This window comes from Diplotaxodon limnothrissa, linkage group LG4, assembly GCF_057381915.1.
Source record: "Diplotaxodon limnothrissa isolate DT_005_m linkage group LG4, D_limnothrissa_male_GT1.1, whole genome shotgun sequence".
In the NCBI taxonomy this organism is placed as follows: domain Eukaryota; kingdom Metazoa; phylum Chordata; class Actinopteri; order Cichliformes; family Cichlidae; genus Diplotaxodon; species Diplotaxodon limnothrissa.
The window spans coordinates 4,153,813-4,172,668 of NC_140599.1; the positions used below are offsets into that span (position 1 = coordinate 4,153,813).

General features: G+C 41.0%; 1 protein-coding gene across 2 annotated transcripts in view; it reads right to left on the bottom strand.

The window, feature by feature from the left end:
* LOC146633063 (thyroid hormone receptor alpha) overlaps nucleotides 1-18,856 on the bottom strand; it is a 40,990-nt gene that overhangs the window by 12,786 nt on the left and 9,348 nt on the right. Inside the window, exons 1-4 of one of the 2 annotated variants that reach the window (XM_085351301.1) lie at nucleotides 11,583-11,920; nucleotides 7,511-7,572; nucleotides 4,187-4,308; nucleotides 404-551 (exon numbers count right to left, since the gene is read on the bottom strand). In XM_085351301.1, the coding sequence (XP_085207427.1) occupies nucleotides 404-551; nucleotides 4,187-4,308; nucleotides 7,511-7,572; nucleotides 11,583-11,614 (364 nt within the window). In that variant the 5' untranslated portion in view covers nucleotides 11,615-11,920. Of the gene's footprint in view, nucleotides 1-403; nucleotides 552-4,186; nucleotides 4,309-7,510; nucleotides 7,573-11,582; nucleotides 11,921-18,856 lie in introns of those variants that run through there. The other variant, XM_085351300.1, reaches the window with a different exon arrangement.

Genomic DNA, 18,856 nt, shown 5'->3' on the forward strand with positions numbered 1-18,856 from the left:
CATTTGATGAATGCCCGTAGCTAAGCACACTTGCAGGCATTATCAGATTAACAACTAATCACCTTCTCTTCTAAACAGAGTAACTTCTGGCTCTAAAAGTCCAACACAGCAGATAAAACTGAGAAGTTACAATCAACTAGCACCGTAACTGCCAGACACAATCTATTTTACTTTTTTACTTCTATGTGAAATATTTATTTTTACTAGTTACTAGTTGTAATTTTTTTGTTTTACTTTTCTGTTGTGCTTTCTAGTGTGAGTTACTTTCTCTGCACAGCACCTTCAATCTGCCTTTGTGTAAGAAGGCTGCTTTTTAAATAAATGAACCTCGGTGAACTAAAAATCATTACCTTTTCTCTAAAATCTATGACGAGCTTAAAAACAAAAAAAAAAAAAAACTCACAGTCCATGGCCATGCCCACAGAGATGCATTTCTTAAAGCGGCACAGCTGGCACTGGTTGCGCGTGATCTTGTCGATGATGCAGCAACCTTCATATTTACAGGAGTAGGACGGATGGAGATTCTTCTGGATGGTCCGACGGAAAAAACCCTGAGGAGAAGGAAAGGGGAACAGGTGTCTTCCTGTTAAAAGGGAGTTTTTTCTTCCCACTTTCACCAAAGTGCTTGCTCATAGGGAGTCAATATGATTGTTGGGTTTTTCTCTGCATGTATTATTGTAGTTTCTACCTTACAGCATAAAGCGCCTTAAGGTGACTGTTGCTGTTATTGGGGCTGTATAAATAAAAATGAATTGAACTGTTGTGAAAATTAAATCCACCAATTAAATGTTCTTGTGTTCTGATTACAATAAAACAAGTTCATTAAATGAGTCACATCACAAGGCATGTTGGTGACTGTGAGCCAAGATCCTGCTTGCCAAAAATCGTGAAGTAATGAACTGATGGCATGACTGAACATCTCTCGCAAGCTTTACACGAGACGGTTCGATTGGAATAACACAGCAGACGTGGTTTACAAAGACCTGGTTTGAACCAAAAGTGGAGCGAGGTAGGAAGTGTTACTCTGTTATTTGAAAGTTAAGTGAATACGAAACAAGTGTTTCTGCCTGAGGAAACACATTTAAATTTAAATGTTGCTTCCCTGTGAGTGTGTTATATTGAGAATAACTGCAGCCAGTTTGAGGGGCTGCTGCCAGTCCTCAGATAATAGATCAGTTCTCAGCACCTCTGTGCCAGCCATCAAGGAGTCTGCTGGCAACTCACTAATGTACAGTATGGCACATATCACTGTATTTGACACAGGAGATTGATCAATCAATCAATCAATCAACCAAAGCTTTATTCGTCACATGCAGGTTGCCCTGCAGTGAAATAGGACCCCCCCCGACCTTACACATATAGCACAAACATTACATGGGGATACAGGTCAGAGATTGGTAGAATCAGAAAAAAACATTGAAATGTACACTACACTGGGGAAAGTACAAGAGGAAAAAAAGAGACCCCTACTCATGCTATGCTTCCATGGTAGGACAGCATGAGAACAGGAAACAAAAAAACTCCTCTGCACAAGAAGCACATAAATGTCCACAGCACAACATTGTGAAGACATGACAAGCCACAGGGGTGGGTGGGGGTTGAGGAGTAATCCGAAGCGAACACAGCAGCCACCCTGCACAGCGCTACCATTCCAGCGCGGCACACAGACCCGCCGTGCTGCCCCTTCAGGAAACAAGCATCGAAGGCGTTTGGAAGGGAGGGGGGATGAGTGCTTCCTTTAGTGATTTTTCCCTGAATGTCAAACTGCTAAACACCTGGATTCTAAACATCATAAAAGGCTGTTTTTCTGTAGCCCACAAATCAAAAGGGACAAATAAAGACGCTATCAGACGTGTCAGACATGAGGCCCGATCACAGAATGGAAGGAACCAATCTTTCCACTCTTTGGCTGTGCTTTGTAAAATTGCAGTGCACAGGGGGATGGGGCTTTTTACTCTTGTTTTGTGCTGAGAAACTCATTTTTTTAAACAACATTTAGAGTATTTAAGGTGGAACTGTTAATTTCCTGTGTGTGAATCCTTGTTTTACAGCCTTCTTACTATCAAAGAGCCGGCTGCTTTGAGTGAATGTGAAACTGCACTTATTTTTCTAAACACGTGTCAGATTGCTCATCTGCTCATGTGGAAAGGGTTTATAAATATGAGCATTTTCAAAAACCACTTGTTTACATTAGAAGAAAACTTGGCGTAGCTTATGAGGCAGTGGTGTTACTGGTCCATTCTACTTCACATCAAACTCAACTTTAATTGGTTTTATGAACTGAGACCAGTCTGACAGCACTGATGTGAACTGTAGTGACAGATTTTCAGTCAAACTCACCTACTGTGTATATTAGGACACCAAATGCGTTTTCATCTTGGGCTGCAATCAGTCCCAAACAAAGTTGTCATTCTTACTCATGCTGGGAGTACAGCAACTGTGGTACCAAACAGACTAAATAAAGACTAAAGTGATTTCCTTTAAATATTAAAAACTGAATATTTTTAAACCAGTCATGCTGCCCAGTCACATGAGGATCGTTAACAACCTAAATTGTGTAGGATGGATTGTGGCGTGATCAGAAAGTAACAAAGAGGCTATTGCTACTGAAATTGCATGAATGCTTGTTAACATGGTTCAAAGGTTGCATAATACTCAAATTATAGCAACACTGCAGGGGCGTTTGGGAGCTATGTAACTGCTGTATGCTATCCTGAGAAAAAGCTCCTCTCCACTGCAGAGCATCTATTCAGCTCTCTGACTACATACATATTGTAGCTGCACAGAATGAGCTCATCTTCATCTACACAACAACACAGCTCTGCATCAGTACGAGTGAAAGAAATGGTGTAAGATATTACTGAGGTGGATTAATACAAAGCATTAAGAATGAGACAGCCTGAACATACTAAAATCTGAGGTTGGAGAATGAATTTTGATGGTAGCTTTCAGCTCGGCTCCGGATTGAACAAAAGACTCCTGAGGGAACTAGCTAACCTCGTCAGAATAATTCAGTTAGCTGCGAAAATACATTGAGCTCACAATGGTTCTTTCTTACTGATCCTTCAGTGTTTCCTAAAGAAGTAAATGCAATTTTTATGTATAGAGTGAGGTGGGAGTGGAGGCACATGCAGGTGAAAGGAAACATAATCAGGAGGAGTAATCATAGCTGCCTCGTCAGGGAGCCGACGGACTTTTGTACCATTTTCCTCCGCAGCTTCAATTAGCTTGGCGTAGGGACACATGATTTTGGTTTATGCAGACTCTCATGTTTACCCTACAGAGGCGGCGGGAGCCTATGGCGCTGGAGTTGGAGTCTGTCCAAGACAAGAGACGTCCTGGAGAAACAGCTGAATGTCATCATAACAGTGAACAAGTCAGTTGCTGGTAGGGCAACAGAAGACATGACGGGCTGGGGCTAGCTCGTTAGCAGTGAAAGAACTTACAAATCACACTGTTCACTATCTGCAAAAGTACTAAAGTACAGCACAAATGATACCTGGGCAGCCCACCCAACTTCACGTTTATGTGTTTCGAACACTGAGCTTTTTCACGCTTAACTATTCAGCTACCTGTAGCTCTTTGAAATCAGTTTACAAGACAGTGTGCTACCTTTAAGATTAGGCTTACACCTTCCATTTTTGATAAAACTTATCGCTATGGCCTGAATCTTGCTTACTTATGCTCCAACAGGCCAGGCCGCTGTGGGCTTTCCATGAAACACTTTTTTCATTCACTCTTTTCACTCTCCACATGTTTATACAGTTTGCACTCTGTGTTTAGTCATTAGATCTTCTTCCTCAGTGTGTCTTTTGTCCTGCCTTTCTGCCCTGAACCCATTCCTTCTTGAAGATTCTTCCTGTTAAAACAGAGTTTTTCCTTCCCACTCTTGCCAGGTGCTTGCTCATAGGGGGTTGTGTGATTATTGAGGTTTTCTTTCGATTATATTAAGTCTTTACCTTACAATATAAACTGCCTTGAGATGACTGTTGTTCTGACTTGGTGATATATAGATAACAAAGAATTGAAGTAACTGCTTTCAGATTTATAAGTTCCTTTGTGGTGATGTTAACTGTCATTTTAGAGCTGGATCAGCCACCTCTACCTCCTGCCAGAGCTGTCAGAGTGTATAATACATGACAAACTAATATCTGCACCATGTTGATACAACAGAGGTGTTATGTACCTTGCAGCCCTCACAGGTGATGCAGCGGTAGTGGTACCCAGTCGCCTTGTCCCCACACACTACACATGGCTCGTCCTTCTCCAGGTAGCTGGGGATGTACCCTGGAACAGAGACGCTAAGAGCTATAGGAGAGGAAGAGGAGGTCGAAAAGGAAGATAGGATGGAATGAGAGATGGGTGAAGGAGTGCGAACAAGGGAGTACAAGCAAGATGGATGGTGAGGCGTGATGACGTAAGGGCAAGAGTGATAAAGGAAGATCAGGATGAATGGGGTCAGAGGGAGGAAGAGAAGAAGAGGAGAAGTAGTGATGAGGAGGAGTGGAGAAGGAAAGGAGGGGCGAGGATGAGTGTTATCACAGGGGCCTCAATGAAAGACCTGCATACATGGCCCCTACAGACTGTGATACCAGATGAAACATATACACAGTTGCAAGAATAAGACAGTATACCAATAACATGTGAGTTTTGAAGTCAGACGATTAAACTTCATCTTAGTCACAATTACAGACAACACAACCTGATTATTGCCAAGACTTGCACATCAAGATGAGAGAGAGTTCAGTTCATCGATATTTCTTCTCATCACACAGCAAGCTCCATCTCAAAGGTCAGAATTCTGATTTGATCATTCCAAAACCAGATGCTGTAGAGTGCAGTGAGGAATGCCCAGGAATGGCCAACTCTCTGCCATCTATAATCCAGTTTTGAGATCCCTCCCCAGACGCCTTAACGCCCACTCACATCCTGGGCCATCTGACCTCAGGAATTCGCATGATAAGGTGGGGCCAGGTTTCACAATGAACACACCCGAAACTCTGGCTGATTGGGACACACACCCAGTTTCACACCTTGGCTCAGGCGATTAGAGGATCATCAGGGGGTCCTTTTGTCCCTCTGTGGGGGGAAACTCCCACTAGGTTTAAATCTGGGACTCTCCACCATTTGACCTTAGAACTGAAGAAGCTTCTCGGATGAGAGGTGAAACGTCTTCAAGCAACTTAAAGAAGTCCAGACGCTTTTCTTTGCAAGCTCCTTTGACTACGATGACCTGGATGACTGAGAACCTTCACAGACATCCAAAACCAGAGTTTTCCTCTTTTTCAGCCATTCTGATATTTGTTCACTTGTGTGCTTTAGGATCAGAAGCTTCATTCTCCTATAATCTTATATGTTTTGACACAATTCTGAATTCCCATATCCCTCAATGACTGCAAGGATCCTGGCCTTGAGGAAATCAACTCTAAGCCACAATGCTACTTCCACCACACTTCACGGTGGGGATGATGTTTTGGTGCAGTACCTTTTCAGTGTCAGGCAAAAGCTCAGATTTTGTCTCTTCACGTTACGTGCTTTTTCATGAACAAAGACTAAAGCTAAGTGTAGGGATTTCTGCAAACATTTTACTCCAAACGCTGGGTTCTTTCCAATCTGCCAGGACTGCATGTTGTGTTCTTGGTGTCCTGAACTTTGCTCCATTTGTGGGCAGTTTGCCTATCCATGGACTGATGTACAGCCAAGTCTTGTTTTTGTAGCCTTTGCCAGCTTCATACCTCTTTTAAGGTCGTCTAAAAGTTTTGAGCAATAATTGAGGAAGAGTTCACACCAGCCAGCCTTTTTTAAAGATGATAAGACTAGTAAACAGATTTTTTATGGCTTTACTAATAGGGGGAGGGGGGCTCTATAACCAACAATTGCAGTCTCCTTAATAGGAGCACCTCACTCCCAGAACCTTTTGGAGAAATCACTCGCACAAAGTTTTTCTTCCCTGCTTTTGTCTTTAAATGTGACTTAGACTTAAGGTCAAAGATTAAGAGTGGAAAGCCGGTTAATTAAATCCTTGTATAACAACCTTTTTCTTGCAACTTTAAGACAGGCCGTCTTCCCCGCAGACTCCGATATCATGCCAGCTTATAAGGTTTACACTCACATTCCCAGAATTCATGAAATATGCTTTTCATCTTCACATTTCATTGACTAATTTATTTCTCTTCAGAAGTTTCCTTGAACTCTTTGATCCTCTGAAGTCACACAATATGAATATATGTAACGTACATAAGAATTCTAACCTCTAAGCTGTCATGTAGTTGCACAAGGACCACCAACCACCCAAAGCACAGGTGCAAACAATAACCCACATGTACAGACGCTGCTGGAAATCACAAAAGTAAAGTCTGCTCCACAGGGAGCATACTTCTTCAGCCAATCCTCTTGTACTACTGAAGCGAAGAAGGAAAAAAAGTAGATCCATTCTGATTCTGTATAATTTCATGCGATAATGTATAATAAACATATAAAAGTGAACGAACAATGCAGTTGCTGAGTCAAGTGGTTTACAAGAAGTCTTTGCATCTTCATCACAGACGGGATTTGCAACATAGCTTTGGTCGTGATGTAACAGTTATCTTGTACAAGACCTACCAACTAATTGGTGACTGGCAACCATTGGGATCTCGGGAAAAAGTGTATTTCCTGACAGTGATGCATCCAAAAATTCCTTGTGACTGTTTTGGTCGTTAGCAGACTAGCACACTCAACTACGGATTCTGTGGAAAATGTTAATTTGTCTGAAACCACACGCAACTACTGTGAAAAGTGTGGCCCAGACCTTTAGCCATCAAGTAAAAGTTGGATCTTTTGAAATGCACTGGTTCCAGCATTAAGGCCCACCTTGTATTAAATGTGAACGTTCCAGTTTTAGTGCGCAGGAAGAGCCCAATTAAAGACATGTCTAGGTTCAAAGACTGTTGTGATTTTGCAATTTCAATACATACAATTCATAATCCAGATTTGTAATTAAGCACCCCTACACCACAAGCTACCACTATGGAAAACACTACATTTGCCCCGATTAATTTGGCTCGACGATATCTGAGGCTAGCATATTAAATCAGGAAAAAAAAAAAATCATGAACAAAATACAAAGTTTACAGGTAGAAATAAATGCTGATTCTGTTTATTTATCCATAACATGAATAATGATTATTGCATACATCTATTTCTTTTCTGATATAATCCATTAAAGATTAGTCCTGAACATTCATAGACCTGCCTAACCAATCCCCCTTGGTTAGCTGATTTGTGTTCAACAAGGCCTCTGAGGGAAACTATACAATGGTGACGAGGAATAATCATATTCCTGACAATAAGGACACCACTGAAAACCCAGGGGAGCTGCCGAGTCACGGATTTAAACCAATCACTGGCCGAATCCAGCAGTACATCAAAAGACATCGTCTTAGAGGAAATATGCTTTGAATTGTGTTCACTTCCATGTGGGGGGTGACACAAACAACACGAGTGAGGCAGAGATAATGAAGTTAGTTACCAGACATGCTCTTCACTGAGCACTGGCTGTTCTTTCTCTTCCTTTTCGGCACATCTGGCCATCTGGGAGGGTGGAGGAGAAGAGGGTGGAAGGGAAAAAAGACATAAGTGATTAAAAAAAGATAACATTATAGCAGCTTCAGGAAAAAGATCATTAATAAGATTTCTTTTTCCAAGTCAGATAATGCAAAGACAGTTTCTGTTTTGTTTTTTTTGGTAATTAACTACATTAAAAAAGACATAAGATAACACTGCTAGAAAAACTGGTAGAGAAACGTGGAAACTATGCTGCATTTTAGATATTTAAAGGAATCCTCTCCATAAATATGTTGGTCTGCAGTCATAGCACAGACTTACATTTTACATTTGGTTTGCTGGGTAACCAGTCTGACACTTGACATTATATAAGAGCTGTTAGTTTGCTATGAAAATGTTTTTAATTTCTAAAGATCTACTCGTCAAGGTTGTCACTTGTCTCAGACTCTTTTCGCTCTTTACATTGAACCTTTAGCACAGGCAATAAGAGAAAATAATAGTATTCATGGGGTCGTAGTTAATTCAAGAGAACACAAAATAGCTGATGATGTCCTTTTGTACTTGCCGAATGTACTGACCCCCCTGTTCTGGTCGACTGGTTGAGCGTTGTTGAGGAGATTCATAAAATGGAAAAACTTACCTTTTTGTTAAGGCTGCAAGCTAATATTTATACCACGAGATGGGACAAGTGGTTGAAATATATCCGAAATTAGAATTTTTTTTCTTCCTTTCTCCTGTTTGTGCCTACCCACATCTATATAAACTCTTGCATGCCTCTCCGAGGCTGCTCTTACATCTGTATATGTGCTGTCAATTCATGGATATAAAGTCATGTTCTCACTGCCAGAATTGCTTTGTGGGAAAAAGCTGTGCTTTTCAGTCGACTGCTTGTTTTGTTATTGTTGTTTTTGGTTGTTTGTTGTTTTCCTTTTCTGTTAAAATACGTAAAACCTTTATTAAAAACTAAGTAATAAAAAAGAAGAAAATCTTTTTAATTTCTAAGATCTTTCAAGATCTCAGTGTCTCCTTGTCTTGCTTGTTTTGAAATATGTTCAACACGTGGTCCCAAAATGAGTTCCTGTGATAAATTTGCTAAAGTCATGGTTGAGCGTGGTGCTAATTAGCAATCCAAACCACCACAATATGCATGGTAAACAAATACAGCACAGTCTCTTCAAACGCCACTTCAGCCTCGTCTATGGTTACAGCAGAAACAGGCTGGTATATTTGAATCTTGTTATTTCGCTGCACTATTGAGTTTGTTCTGCAAATAGACTTTGGTTTGAGCCCATTTCCTTTTTGTTGCTAGGCAAAATTCTTACCTTGTTTAACCTTACTTGACGAACTATGCTACCCAAGCTAGCTTGAGTAGTGTTAGTCGATAATGGCACAGATCAAACACTTGACCATACACGGTAATGACCGGTTTAAAAACAAACAAATAAAACGATAGAATAAGAACAGGATAGTTTACAAATTACCGAGTGTTGTCGCGTCATTTATGGCGGGCTCTAATGTCAGTTTGTACTGCAAGCATTCTGCACATGTTAGCATACTATGAATGGCTGGATGGACAAATGAACTGATAGGCAACAAAGTTTAACTTCCAACACTTTTGGGGGATTACTGACAAACTCTGGTCACGGATTCAAAACTGAATCATACCAATGCTTCCCATGCATGGAAATGAAGGCCACTCCACTCTATCCTCTCCACTTAAAGACTGCACATGCACCATTCATCCCCACCTTCTGTCGCTTTCTATAATTTTGTATCCTTCTCCTTTATCACGCTCACATGACAAATTCTGTTATTTGCAGCAGATTTGGATTACCACACTCTCTCCATCTCCCCCTCCCTTCCCCCCCATCTATCCACATGTTTGGCTGTTTGCTCCACACCCCTCGCATTCCCATTTTCTCTGTCTCTTTAAAAGCTCTCTCTCCAAACCACTGTCACTTTGTCGGCTCACAGCTACTGCTATATTCCCTCGATCTTCCCAGTGATTTCTGTCTTTCCCTCCGCCCCACCTCTTTCCTCTTCTCCTCCCTCAACTTCCATCAACACTATTAGGTAACACCACTGTCGTCCCTCCTTCCCCCTGCTCACTGGCTGTCAAATCCACTTTGCTCTTCCAACCTAAAAAAAAGAAAAGAAAAAAAATCCTCTGACGTCTCTTTTTCAGTTCTTGCTGCTCTTCACGGTCCATGAAACATATTATCTTTAAAGCAGTGCACATGGTGAGGCAGTAACATGGTGGGAAACTGCCTGCTCTGGTAGCTGATCAATGTAAACTGAACTGGAGTTTATGTCAGTGTTGACAGCTCTTGTATACATTTTCTACAATGTGAAGGAATAACTCAAATGTGCAAGTTAGTGAGGTTTGGAAAAATTTCCAGAGAACGATTTAGCGCTACTTGAAATCCAAATCCAACTTAAAAAAAAATGACAATCCACAGGGGAGAGGAAGTTTACGTCTTTTGAAAACTGCAATCATAAAGCTGCAACCATTTATTCCTGACCGCTATGGGGGCAGCAGAACAGAACAGGCTGAAGACGTCCAGCCCTCAGTGGTCTCCATGGTGGTTATAGAGAAGAAGGGTGAACAATTACAGTTTTGTATTTATACATATATTTTTTAGCAAGTTGTTGTGGTGTCTGCCATTTATCAATGAGAAAAACCTGATATGTTGTGAATCTCAGTAAGCTGCAAATCTATGCAAAAGGCGACTGCTAGAGCAAACAATCAGTCATATATGACAATTATCAGAGCACAAATCTTTGCGTTTGATTTGTGTACCAAAATCATTCTTAATATCTACTTTCATACCAAACCAATGTGTCCTTAAACATAAACCCGTTAATGAGTTTGTTTGAATGCCTGACAGGATGGTAGCAGGATGTTACTTTGAAATGGGAACATTTATTTTGTTGCCAGACAAACCGGTAACACGCATTTTTGGATAATTTTAGGATAAAAAGAAATGCACAGATCATTTTACATGTTGAGCTGAAACTCAGTCAGCTTGAGTCCTTACAATGGATCTCTTGCAGGTGCGTCACTGAATTGAAAATGAGCCTTAATTGCTCTGAAAAGCAGGGCAGCATTTTCGCATATTGTCTTTTGCATATCAAATATCACCATACCCAACTTTGACTGCCATTCTTATCAATGAGTTGGGACAGAGATACTGCGACAGTTGGACTAGCCCATCTTCCAATGACAGTAGTTTTCACTGTGTGTGGGTGTACACAACTTTCTTATAGATGTCCCCTGGAGTTCTGAGGATTTTCTGCCCTGGCTTTTGGTCTCAAAACGGATTGTAATGATCGGTTCTTGTGACACCCTTAATGAGCTTGTTTAAACCATTACCATCTTCGTTAGATTTTAAACACTATAACTACCTAATTAATTAATTGATAACTTTGTGAGTTAGTTGAACAAGCAGTCTTAGGCTGATTTGTTAATGTTACTACTCTTGTAACAAGCTACTTGGCATCCATGCTACGGCAGCTTTAAATAGAACCTTTGCCTTAATGAGATTCCCTTTGACAAAGAAATAAATAGAAACTATCCAAAGTGCATTTCTGTTAAAATATAACATACATTTTGTGAAAATGGAAACAATTATGTGGTTGCAAAGACAGACACAGGAGCTGGTCTAGAGCTCTGACCTGGGGCATCAGTTGAATGATCTGGATGTGGTACATGCACTCACAACAGATTTATTGTTAAACTAGCAAGGCTTACAGAATCACTAACATCCTTTCAGATTTCAGACATTTCATCAGATGAAAGTAAATTAATGCAATCATCCCTTGGAAATCAAATTTCTGGACTACTGTTATGAATTTGTGACTAATAAACTGGTTTACAGATAGCGAAGACCATAAACAGGACTCAACACACACAGACATCTCATACTTAATCTGTTATGAGCATGTGACAGGGGGCACAGATGCCAGCAGAGCACACACCCACTTCCAACAGACATACACGCAATCGCAGAGAAATGCATTTCCGCAATCACACCAACCTGTTGATGCAGTACGACTGTAAGATATGCATGTTGCTCCTTTTGAAGGAATATCAGCAGGAGATGATGCAGCCCAGCAGCACCGTCTGCTGATCCAGCCTCCCAGGAAGTTACTGCACGTGTCCCACTCAGCCTGGTTCACATGAACACAAGCTGTGTTTGCAGACCTCAAATCCCCGACGATAAGCCTCCCACTGAACTCAGCAACGAGTTGATCCCAGACAAATGCAAAAGAACTGAGCTTGAGTTGCTGCAATCAACTGAAACAGACTTCACTAGTAGCTGTGTGCCTCAGACTGGCTGCTGGGAGGAACGGCCACTCTGTTTATTTCCCTCCACCAGCCTGCCTCCCTCTTGCTCTCCCTTCTTTCTAGTTGCTCTCGTCCAGCCTCCCCTCCCTCCCTCCCTCCCTCCCTCCATGTCTGCACGGCATGGTGTAGTTCCTCCCCCCTAAGTGTCATGCTCTCTGTCATCACAACACAACTCGTCATGCCCAGATTTACCTTGTACAACCTCTCTCTGTCTCTTCCTGTCCTTGCTTTATTACTCACGTTACGTGTTTCTTCAGCGCGACTTTCCCTCTTCTCCCTCTCCGGCTCTGTCACCTGTCGTTCCTGCTGATATTTTTACATTTGACTCCTGTCACTTTTCTGGTGCATGACCTCTTTGCTAGCATCCTTCTACTTTGCCCTTTTTATTTCGTTCCCCAAGAGGAAAAAAACAAAACTGTTGCCTCTCTGGATCCAAACTCACTTAAGCTTTAATGCTAACTTGATTACATAACAGCAGTCTGATGCAGTCTCCCTAGTAGAGCCAAGCGAAGTCTTATGAGGACACAGAGATGCTAGATATCTCATCAATTGAATTAGCCTTGTCTGTGATCTCTTTTTGCTCCTTGTGAAATCATAAGTTGCAGCTGGTTCAAATTTACCTGGGAGGGTGTAGCTGAATGATCCCAAGCAGGGTTCATCTGAGGCAGAAGAGCCAAACAACAAGCTCCACAACAAGCCATAAATACATAAGTAACGCTTTCATTTGCTCATTATTTCTTCTTGCTGTTTTCCCAGTTTCACTTCCAGCAGCTTTAACATTAAAGGCCGACCATGAAAGGGAATGACTTATAAACTGACTTTGCCTTTCCAACTGATGGATTGCTTTGACTTTAGAGATGCAGAACTATAACTGACAGCATGCAAATTTATTTGTCAAACTTTTATTTAAATGAATATTCTGTTTCAAAATAAAATATTGTCATTTAATATCTTGCACGTTCATACAGGACCTTCTGACTCCACAGGTTACTGTACGTCCCACTTTAACCAATATCCACGACTCTGTCATTCTTAAAAACGCAAACTGCTTACATAATAATGACATGTCTTTATTTGTTGTTCCGTTTTTTTCTTCTTCTTCTTTGAATTATGAACATAAAAATGTACCATCAGATTCCGAACCACCATGCAGTACCATCTGGAGCCCATCTGATTGGCAACAGCTTCATTTTTCACCACAACAATGATCCCAAACACACTTTCAATGCAGTAAAAGCACACCTGGATAGTGCTCCAGTGCGTGTGTTTTTTTGCCCTCCATAGAGCCTGGAGCACAACATTATTCAAGCAGTGTGGAGAAAGGACCACAAAGGTGGCCAACATCCAGAGAAGAGCTTTGGATGCCTTTCTAGAAGCCTGTTGAACTTTTCCTGAAGAGTACTTAAAGAAAGCTGCCTAGGAGAGTTCTCGCTAATTTAAATAAAAATAATGATAAAGATGACTTTTCTTTTGGCTTCCACATGTTTCCATTTATGTTAGCTATTGTGGCAATAAATCACAGGACCTGTTTTTATATGAGAGTGCAAAATGTGCACTCCTAGCATGTCGTCCGCAGTAAAGGCTAAACATATTAGACACATCTACGACTGATCAGCTCTGGTGCCTTTTATTGACAGCAGCAGTTAAACTTAAAAAAAAAAAGCAACTAAGCAAGAAGTTTTTATATGAACTGATGTCAACATTTTGATAATGCGCATAACAGCTTGCTTTGACATTTTAGTGTGGCAAAACTAGGTAATTACCATTAAACAAAACAAATCAGTGTTTGGCAAACGAGAATGCTGAAGTAATGATAGGTCCAGATAAGTTGGGGAGTCGGGGAAGTCGGGGACTACCAGAGTGATAACATTTATCCTGAGGGGATCATGTGTGTCTTCAATCAAATGTATTATGGTCTGCTTTAAGCTATTATTTTTCAAGACATTTCAAGCTTGCTGGTTTCACCAAAGGAAAATGTCAGGGAAATGTCAACCTCAAAGTGATAAGACTTACTATTCCGGAGAATGTAAATGCCAAATTTTCATGGCAATTCACCCAATAGTTGGAGAGAAGTATGAGAGATCAGGGTAAAAGCGGTCGACTGACTTGTAGATCTATAAAACCACATCACTAAAATTAAGAGGGAGATGTCCAACTCCAAGTGGAACTAATTGTGTTTTCTTGATTTACTATAAAGTAAACGGTGATTCTGGGTATGAGACAAGCAGAAACCTGTGGCCTGAAACATGAAGCCAATGGAGACAAAAACTGCACTGGCTAATAGAGTTTTTATAATGTTGAATTTTACACTGCTAAACAGCAGGTGCATACCCTAGTTTAGTTAGTGTTATAGCTAATTTCCAGCTTTTCGAATACTGTACGTTAGGTACAAGAAGTTCCTCTGAACTACACGTTTCCATCACGTCTGTCATGTTGCTGGTTTCTGGAGCAAATTTGAGAAAGAACATGAGGAAATGTTCTCTCACTTGCATGAATGAAATTCTAGTATTTTATTTGTATGTTGCCTAACAAGCATATGTGTGTTTTTGCCTTGCACACATGCAGCCTATAGATGCATCTGTAACTACAGTATGGTCTCTTTTTGTTTTTTGTTTTTTTAAAAACAGGCAACAAAATGTCAGGTTCCTTGTAAATGCTGGCAGTAATCTCAGTCATGCCGCAGTCTCCAAATCTTGTTTTTTCATTGAATGACTGTGGCTGTAAATAGACTGATGGACTGTTAAACAGACTAATACAACCACGGCTTGTATTCACAAAGCGTCCTTGTACTAAGATTAACTCCTCATGACGAAATTCTTAGAAAAGTCTTAGAATTATGACATTTGCTAGGAAGAGAGTTAAAACTAAATCCTGATAAAATAAATACACCAATCAACACGGGTTATATCCAAAAATGTTAGCCCTTAGGACAGCTGATGAGGTGAAAAAACAAACTGTTTCACGAAGCTTAAGACTTGTTAAAAAGAGGGAGAAACAACGGCAACATAATTGTAGTCCTGATGTGGCACACTGAAATGAAAGGACATCACCTTCTTCCTCCTGGTGAGCAAACAGAATATTTGCTTATTCAGTTTGCAAAATCTAATAATGCAATTAATTCATCTTTTTCAGTTTAAGAAGATCCAATCATCACTAACCCATTCCCACCAGACAATCTGCACTTTGTGTTACCCTGAACAATAAAACAGCATCCAAAAACAACAAGGCGGTACACATAATACATGCTCTTTTTAATAAAATAACCACCAACAGAAAGGAGGGAATGCTGCAGAGCCACAAAACTACCAATGAAATTAAGTAGTTAATGCAATTTATGCATCAAATGGATTTGCTTGAGAGGAAAAAATACTCACCTATTAAACATTTATTATTAGCTTAACTAGAGTGGCAAGAGTGGATACGAGGACATCAGTGCTGGCACAGAGGGTACACTGTACTACACAGAGAAGTCCTTGATGTACACAACAGCAAAAACTCCCATGCGTTTCTTTACAAGGTGAGGAAGAAATGTCCATTAAGAATTGCAAAAGTCACTTCAGTTCAGGTAGCGTTATATTTGCTCCCCACTTTACTGTTCATCTTTCTTTCTCTCTTAAAAACAGTTCTTCAATGATTCTGCATTCAAATGATGCATAAAATGTAACTTTTATTGAATAGAATATTTTCATTTATGTCTGTCTATCTTGCATCGTGTCTTTTTGTCTGTCATTCCTCTCCTTTAGTTCCCCACCTCTGCTAACGTCTTTCTTTTTACTGACAATGTCACCCTTTTTGTTAGGCTCCAACAAACCACTGACAGTTTTAGCAACACCTCAAGGTAAATTCCACAGCGTCAGCTATCTGTCAGCTGCGTCGCTGACTTGAAGAGCTGGAAACAGCATTGAAAAGGTTTTTATAGAAAACTGTGGTGATACTTGTACATTTAGTTTACTGTTGACAGAGCAGTTGTTCAGTTTTATGTCTGACTCTGCTGTTAGACACACTAGGTAACCCGCCTGACGCAGGAATGTGTTGCTACAGTATGCATCTGCCCACACTGATAACTTTTTAAAAAGCCTTCATGGTTCCGTAAGTGTCATCGTCTCTGCAGCATTAAAAAAATGATGCAGAGGTCTGACCTCTGTGACTGTGGAAGGGTCATACAGTTGCTTTCCTCTGGTGGTTACACAAAAAACACACACAGATAGAGGCAGTGTTATGTCACTATCAGTGCTGGGTACTCATGTTGCAGTGCTGGTGTCCTTCCTAATTATTTCCTAGAGGACTGAAAACTGCCACACTAAGGACTACATATTTACTTGTATAAAATAAGGAAGCATAACTGAATCTTGAGATATAAAGTCTACTCTCCTTGTTGCTGTTCAGCTTGTAGCCTCATCTCAGTGATCACTGCTGCTGTGGTGTAGATCAGCTGGTTGGTTTCGTGATGGTAGCAAGTAGGGATTGCCCATAATGCCCCATTCACACCTTCTAGTAGACCTTCAGAAGGTACTTCATGTAGTCACGGAGGGTCCAGGTTTCCAGCTTAGCCATGATCATGATGGCATCAGCTCGAGGGTCGTCAGGTCCTGCGCAGACCAACTGTGTGAGGTGATGGAGCACCTCTTCAACCTGAGCCTGAGGCTGGGGAGAGTCCCACAGCTCTGTAAAAACCTCCTATGTTGTACCAGTGCCAAAGACCTCACGCTCCAAGGACCTCAACAGCTACAGGCCGGTGGCTCTGACATCCCACCTGATGAAGACCCTGGAGCGGCTGGTCCTGGCTCAGCTTCGGCACCTGGTGAGCTCATTGTTGGACCCACTTCAGTTTGCTTACCAGCCTGGCATTGGAGCGGATGATGCCGTCATTCACCTCCTACATCATTCCCTCGCTCACCTGGAGACCGCTGGAGCACTGTGAGAATCATGTTCTTTGATTTCTCCAGTGCCTTCAACACCATTCTTCCCACGGTCCTGAAGGACAAGCTGGAGAACTCTGGAGTGGACCATCACCTCACAACCTGGATTTTGGACTACCTCACCGATCGACCACAGTATGTGAGAACTCAGGGCTGTGTGTTGGACAGGGTCGTCTGCAGTACGGGGCCCCACAGGGAACGGTTCTAGCTGCGTTCCTCTTCACCATCTACACTGCAGACTTCTCCCACAACTCCACCCAGTGCTTCCTGCAGAAGTTCTCTGACGACTCTGCAATAGTCAGCCCAATCCGTCACTGAGACCTTTTCATGGTGGTTTCTCCTAGGGCTGCTCAATTAATCGAATTTTAATCACGATTACGATCTGGGCTTTCAACGATCATTAAAAATGACTGAGCCGATTATTAGCCCCTCCCTCATTTATCCGCGACACCTTAAAGGCCGGTCCGTGAAAATATTGTCGGGCATAAACCGTCCGTGGCGCAAAAAAGGTTGGAGACTGCTGATTAAGAGGACCCGAGGGAAGCTCGGAAAGCTAAGCAGAAGTTATTTGGAGAGTGACTGCCGTTGGTTGAAAAGAGAGTTTAAAAAAAAAAAACTTCAGTGGTGTTGCACACTATTTTATATTATTTTTTAAAAGTCATTGTTAACCCTTTAAAGCCGGTCAGAGCAGCACGCTCCGTTTTGCGTAACTATTTTTAAATCCCTGTAGAACCGGAACCGTGTAAGCTAGCGCAATAATTTGTTTTGCATATGAAACCGGAGGAGTTGTACTTACATCTGATGCCATCAGCTTGTCCTCGGTCACGGTTTCGTTCCACATATAGCTTTGCAAAAATTGCATAAAAAGCGCTCGCAGGAACAAAAACATAATATTCCAGAAACACGCTTTGCCGTTCCTATCAGCTGTTCGTAACACTTCCCACAGTGAAATGATGCACATGCTGTTTTCTTTGCAAATTTGCATCATAGGATTGTTTTTTGTTTTTCCTGCAGTATATAAAAATTGCTGTATCTCCAAAATAAAACTATGAAGACACTCAAAATAAATTTCCTGTGGTGGGAAACTATTTTTTGCAACATTATTGTATTTAAAGTTTTGAGGGATAAACCTCTTAAACTTCTCCAAGTAGAAATATATGTAAACAAAACAAAAGCGATTTTCAATTTTTTTTGTAGTTTATTGCACTTTTTTGCAATTTATGTAATTACTATGCACTTAATGCATACATATTATTAAAATATGGGCTATAACAGTTGTATTGATGTATAGCAACTTGAAATGCTCCCACAAATGGCACTACAACATGTAAAAAAATAATTTAAGCTCTGGTGGACTTGGTTCTATAGTAGGTCTTAAAGGGTTAAATAAATATCGTCAAATAATCGTGATCTCAATTTCAGTGAAAATAATCGTGATTATCATTTTTGCCATAATCGAGCAGCCCTAGTTTCTCCTTTAATCTGTATATTTGATATAAATGGTGAAGACTTGAGAGTTCAAGGTCAATGTTTAAAGAACAGCATGCAACTGTTTTTTCTGTTGTTTTTTTAACATGTGAATTTCACTCTACTCAAGATGTGGACCAATAATCCTGTGGCAACAGTTGAATACTGTCTTCTGCGGCTCTGGTGGAACGTTCCCTAAAGACAAATGCTGAAGCGTGGAGGTTAAGAGAAGCGACTCTGTTGTAGAAGACAGCGAGTGAATGTTCTCCAGTTGTAGAGTGGACTGAAATGCTCAAGGTCTGAGTAAAGCTTGCTGAGCTGACTCAGATAACAAATTCACAGCTGTGTCTTCAGTTCCTGAGTGCAGATCTTATAACATGTTCTAAGTATTGTTAACACCCTGGAACTTCAAAGCGCTAAATTTTCTCTTTCTGCCTCTGTCAATATAGGAATGCTCGTAATCCGGCACCACCTGCTAAGTCTTACTGATGTTAAGAGGGAGGTCATATGGGTGTCACTGCTGCGACATCTCTCTTTATGTTTGCCCTACAGGCTGTTGATCTGTCTTCTGTTCTTC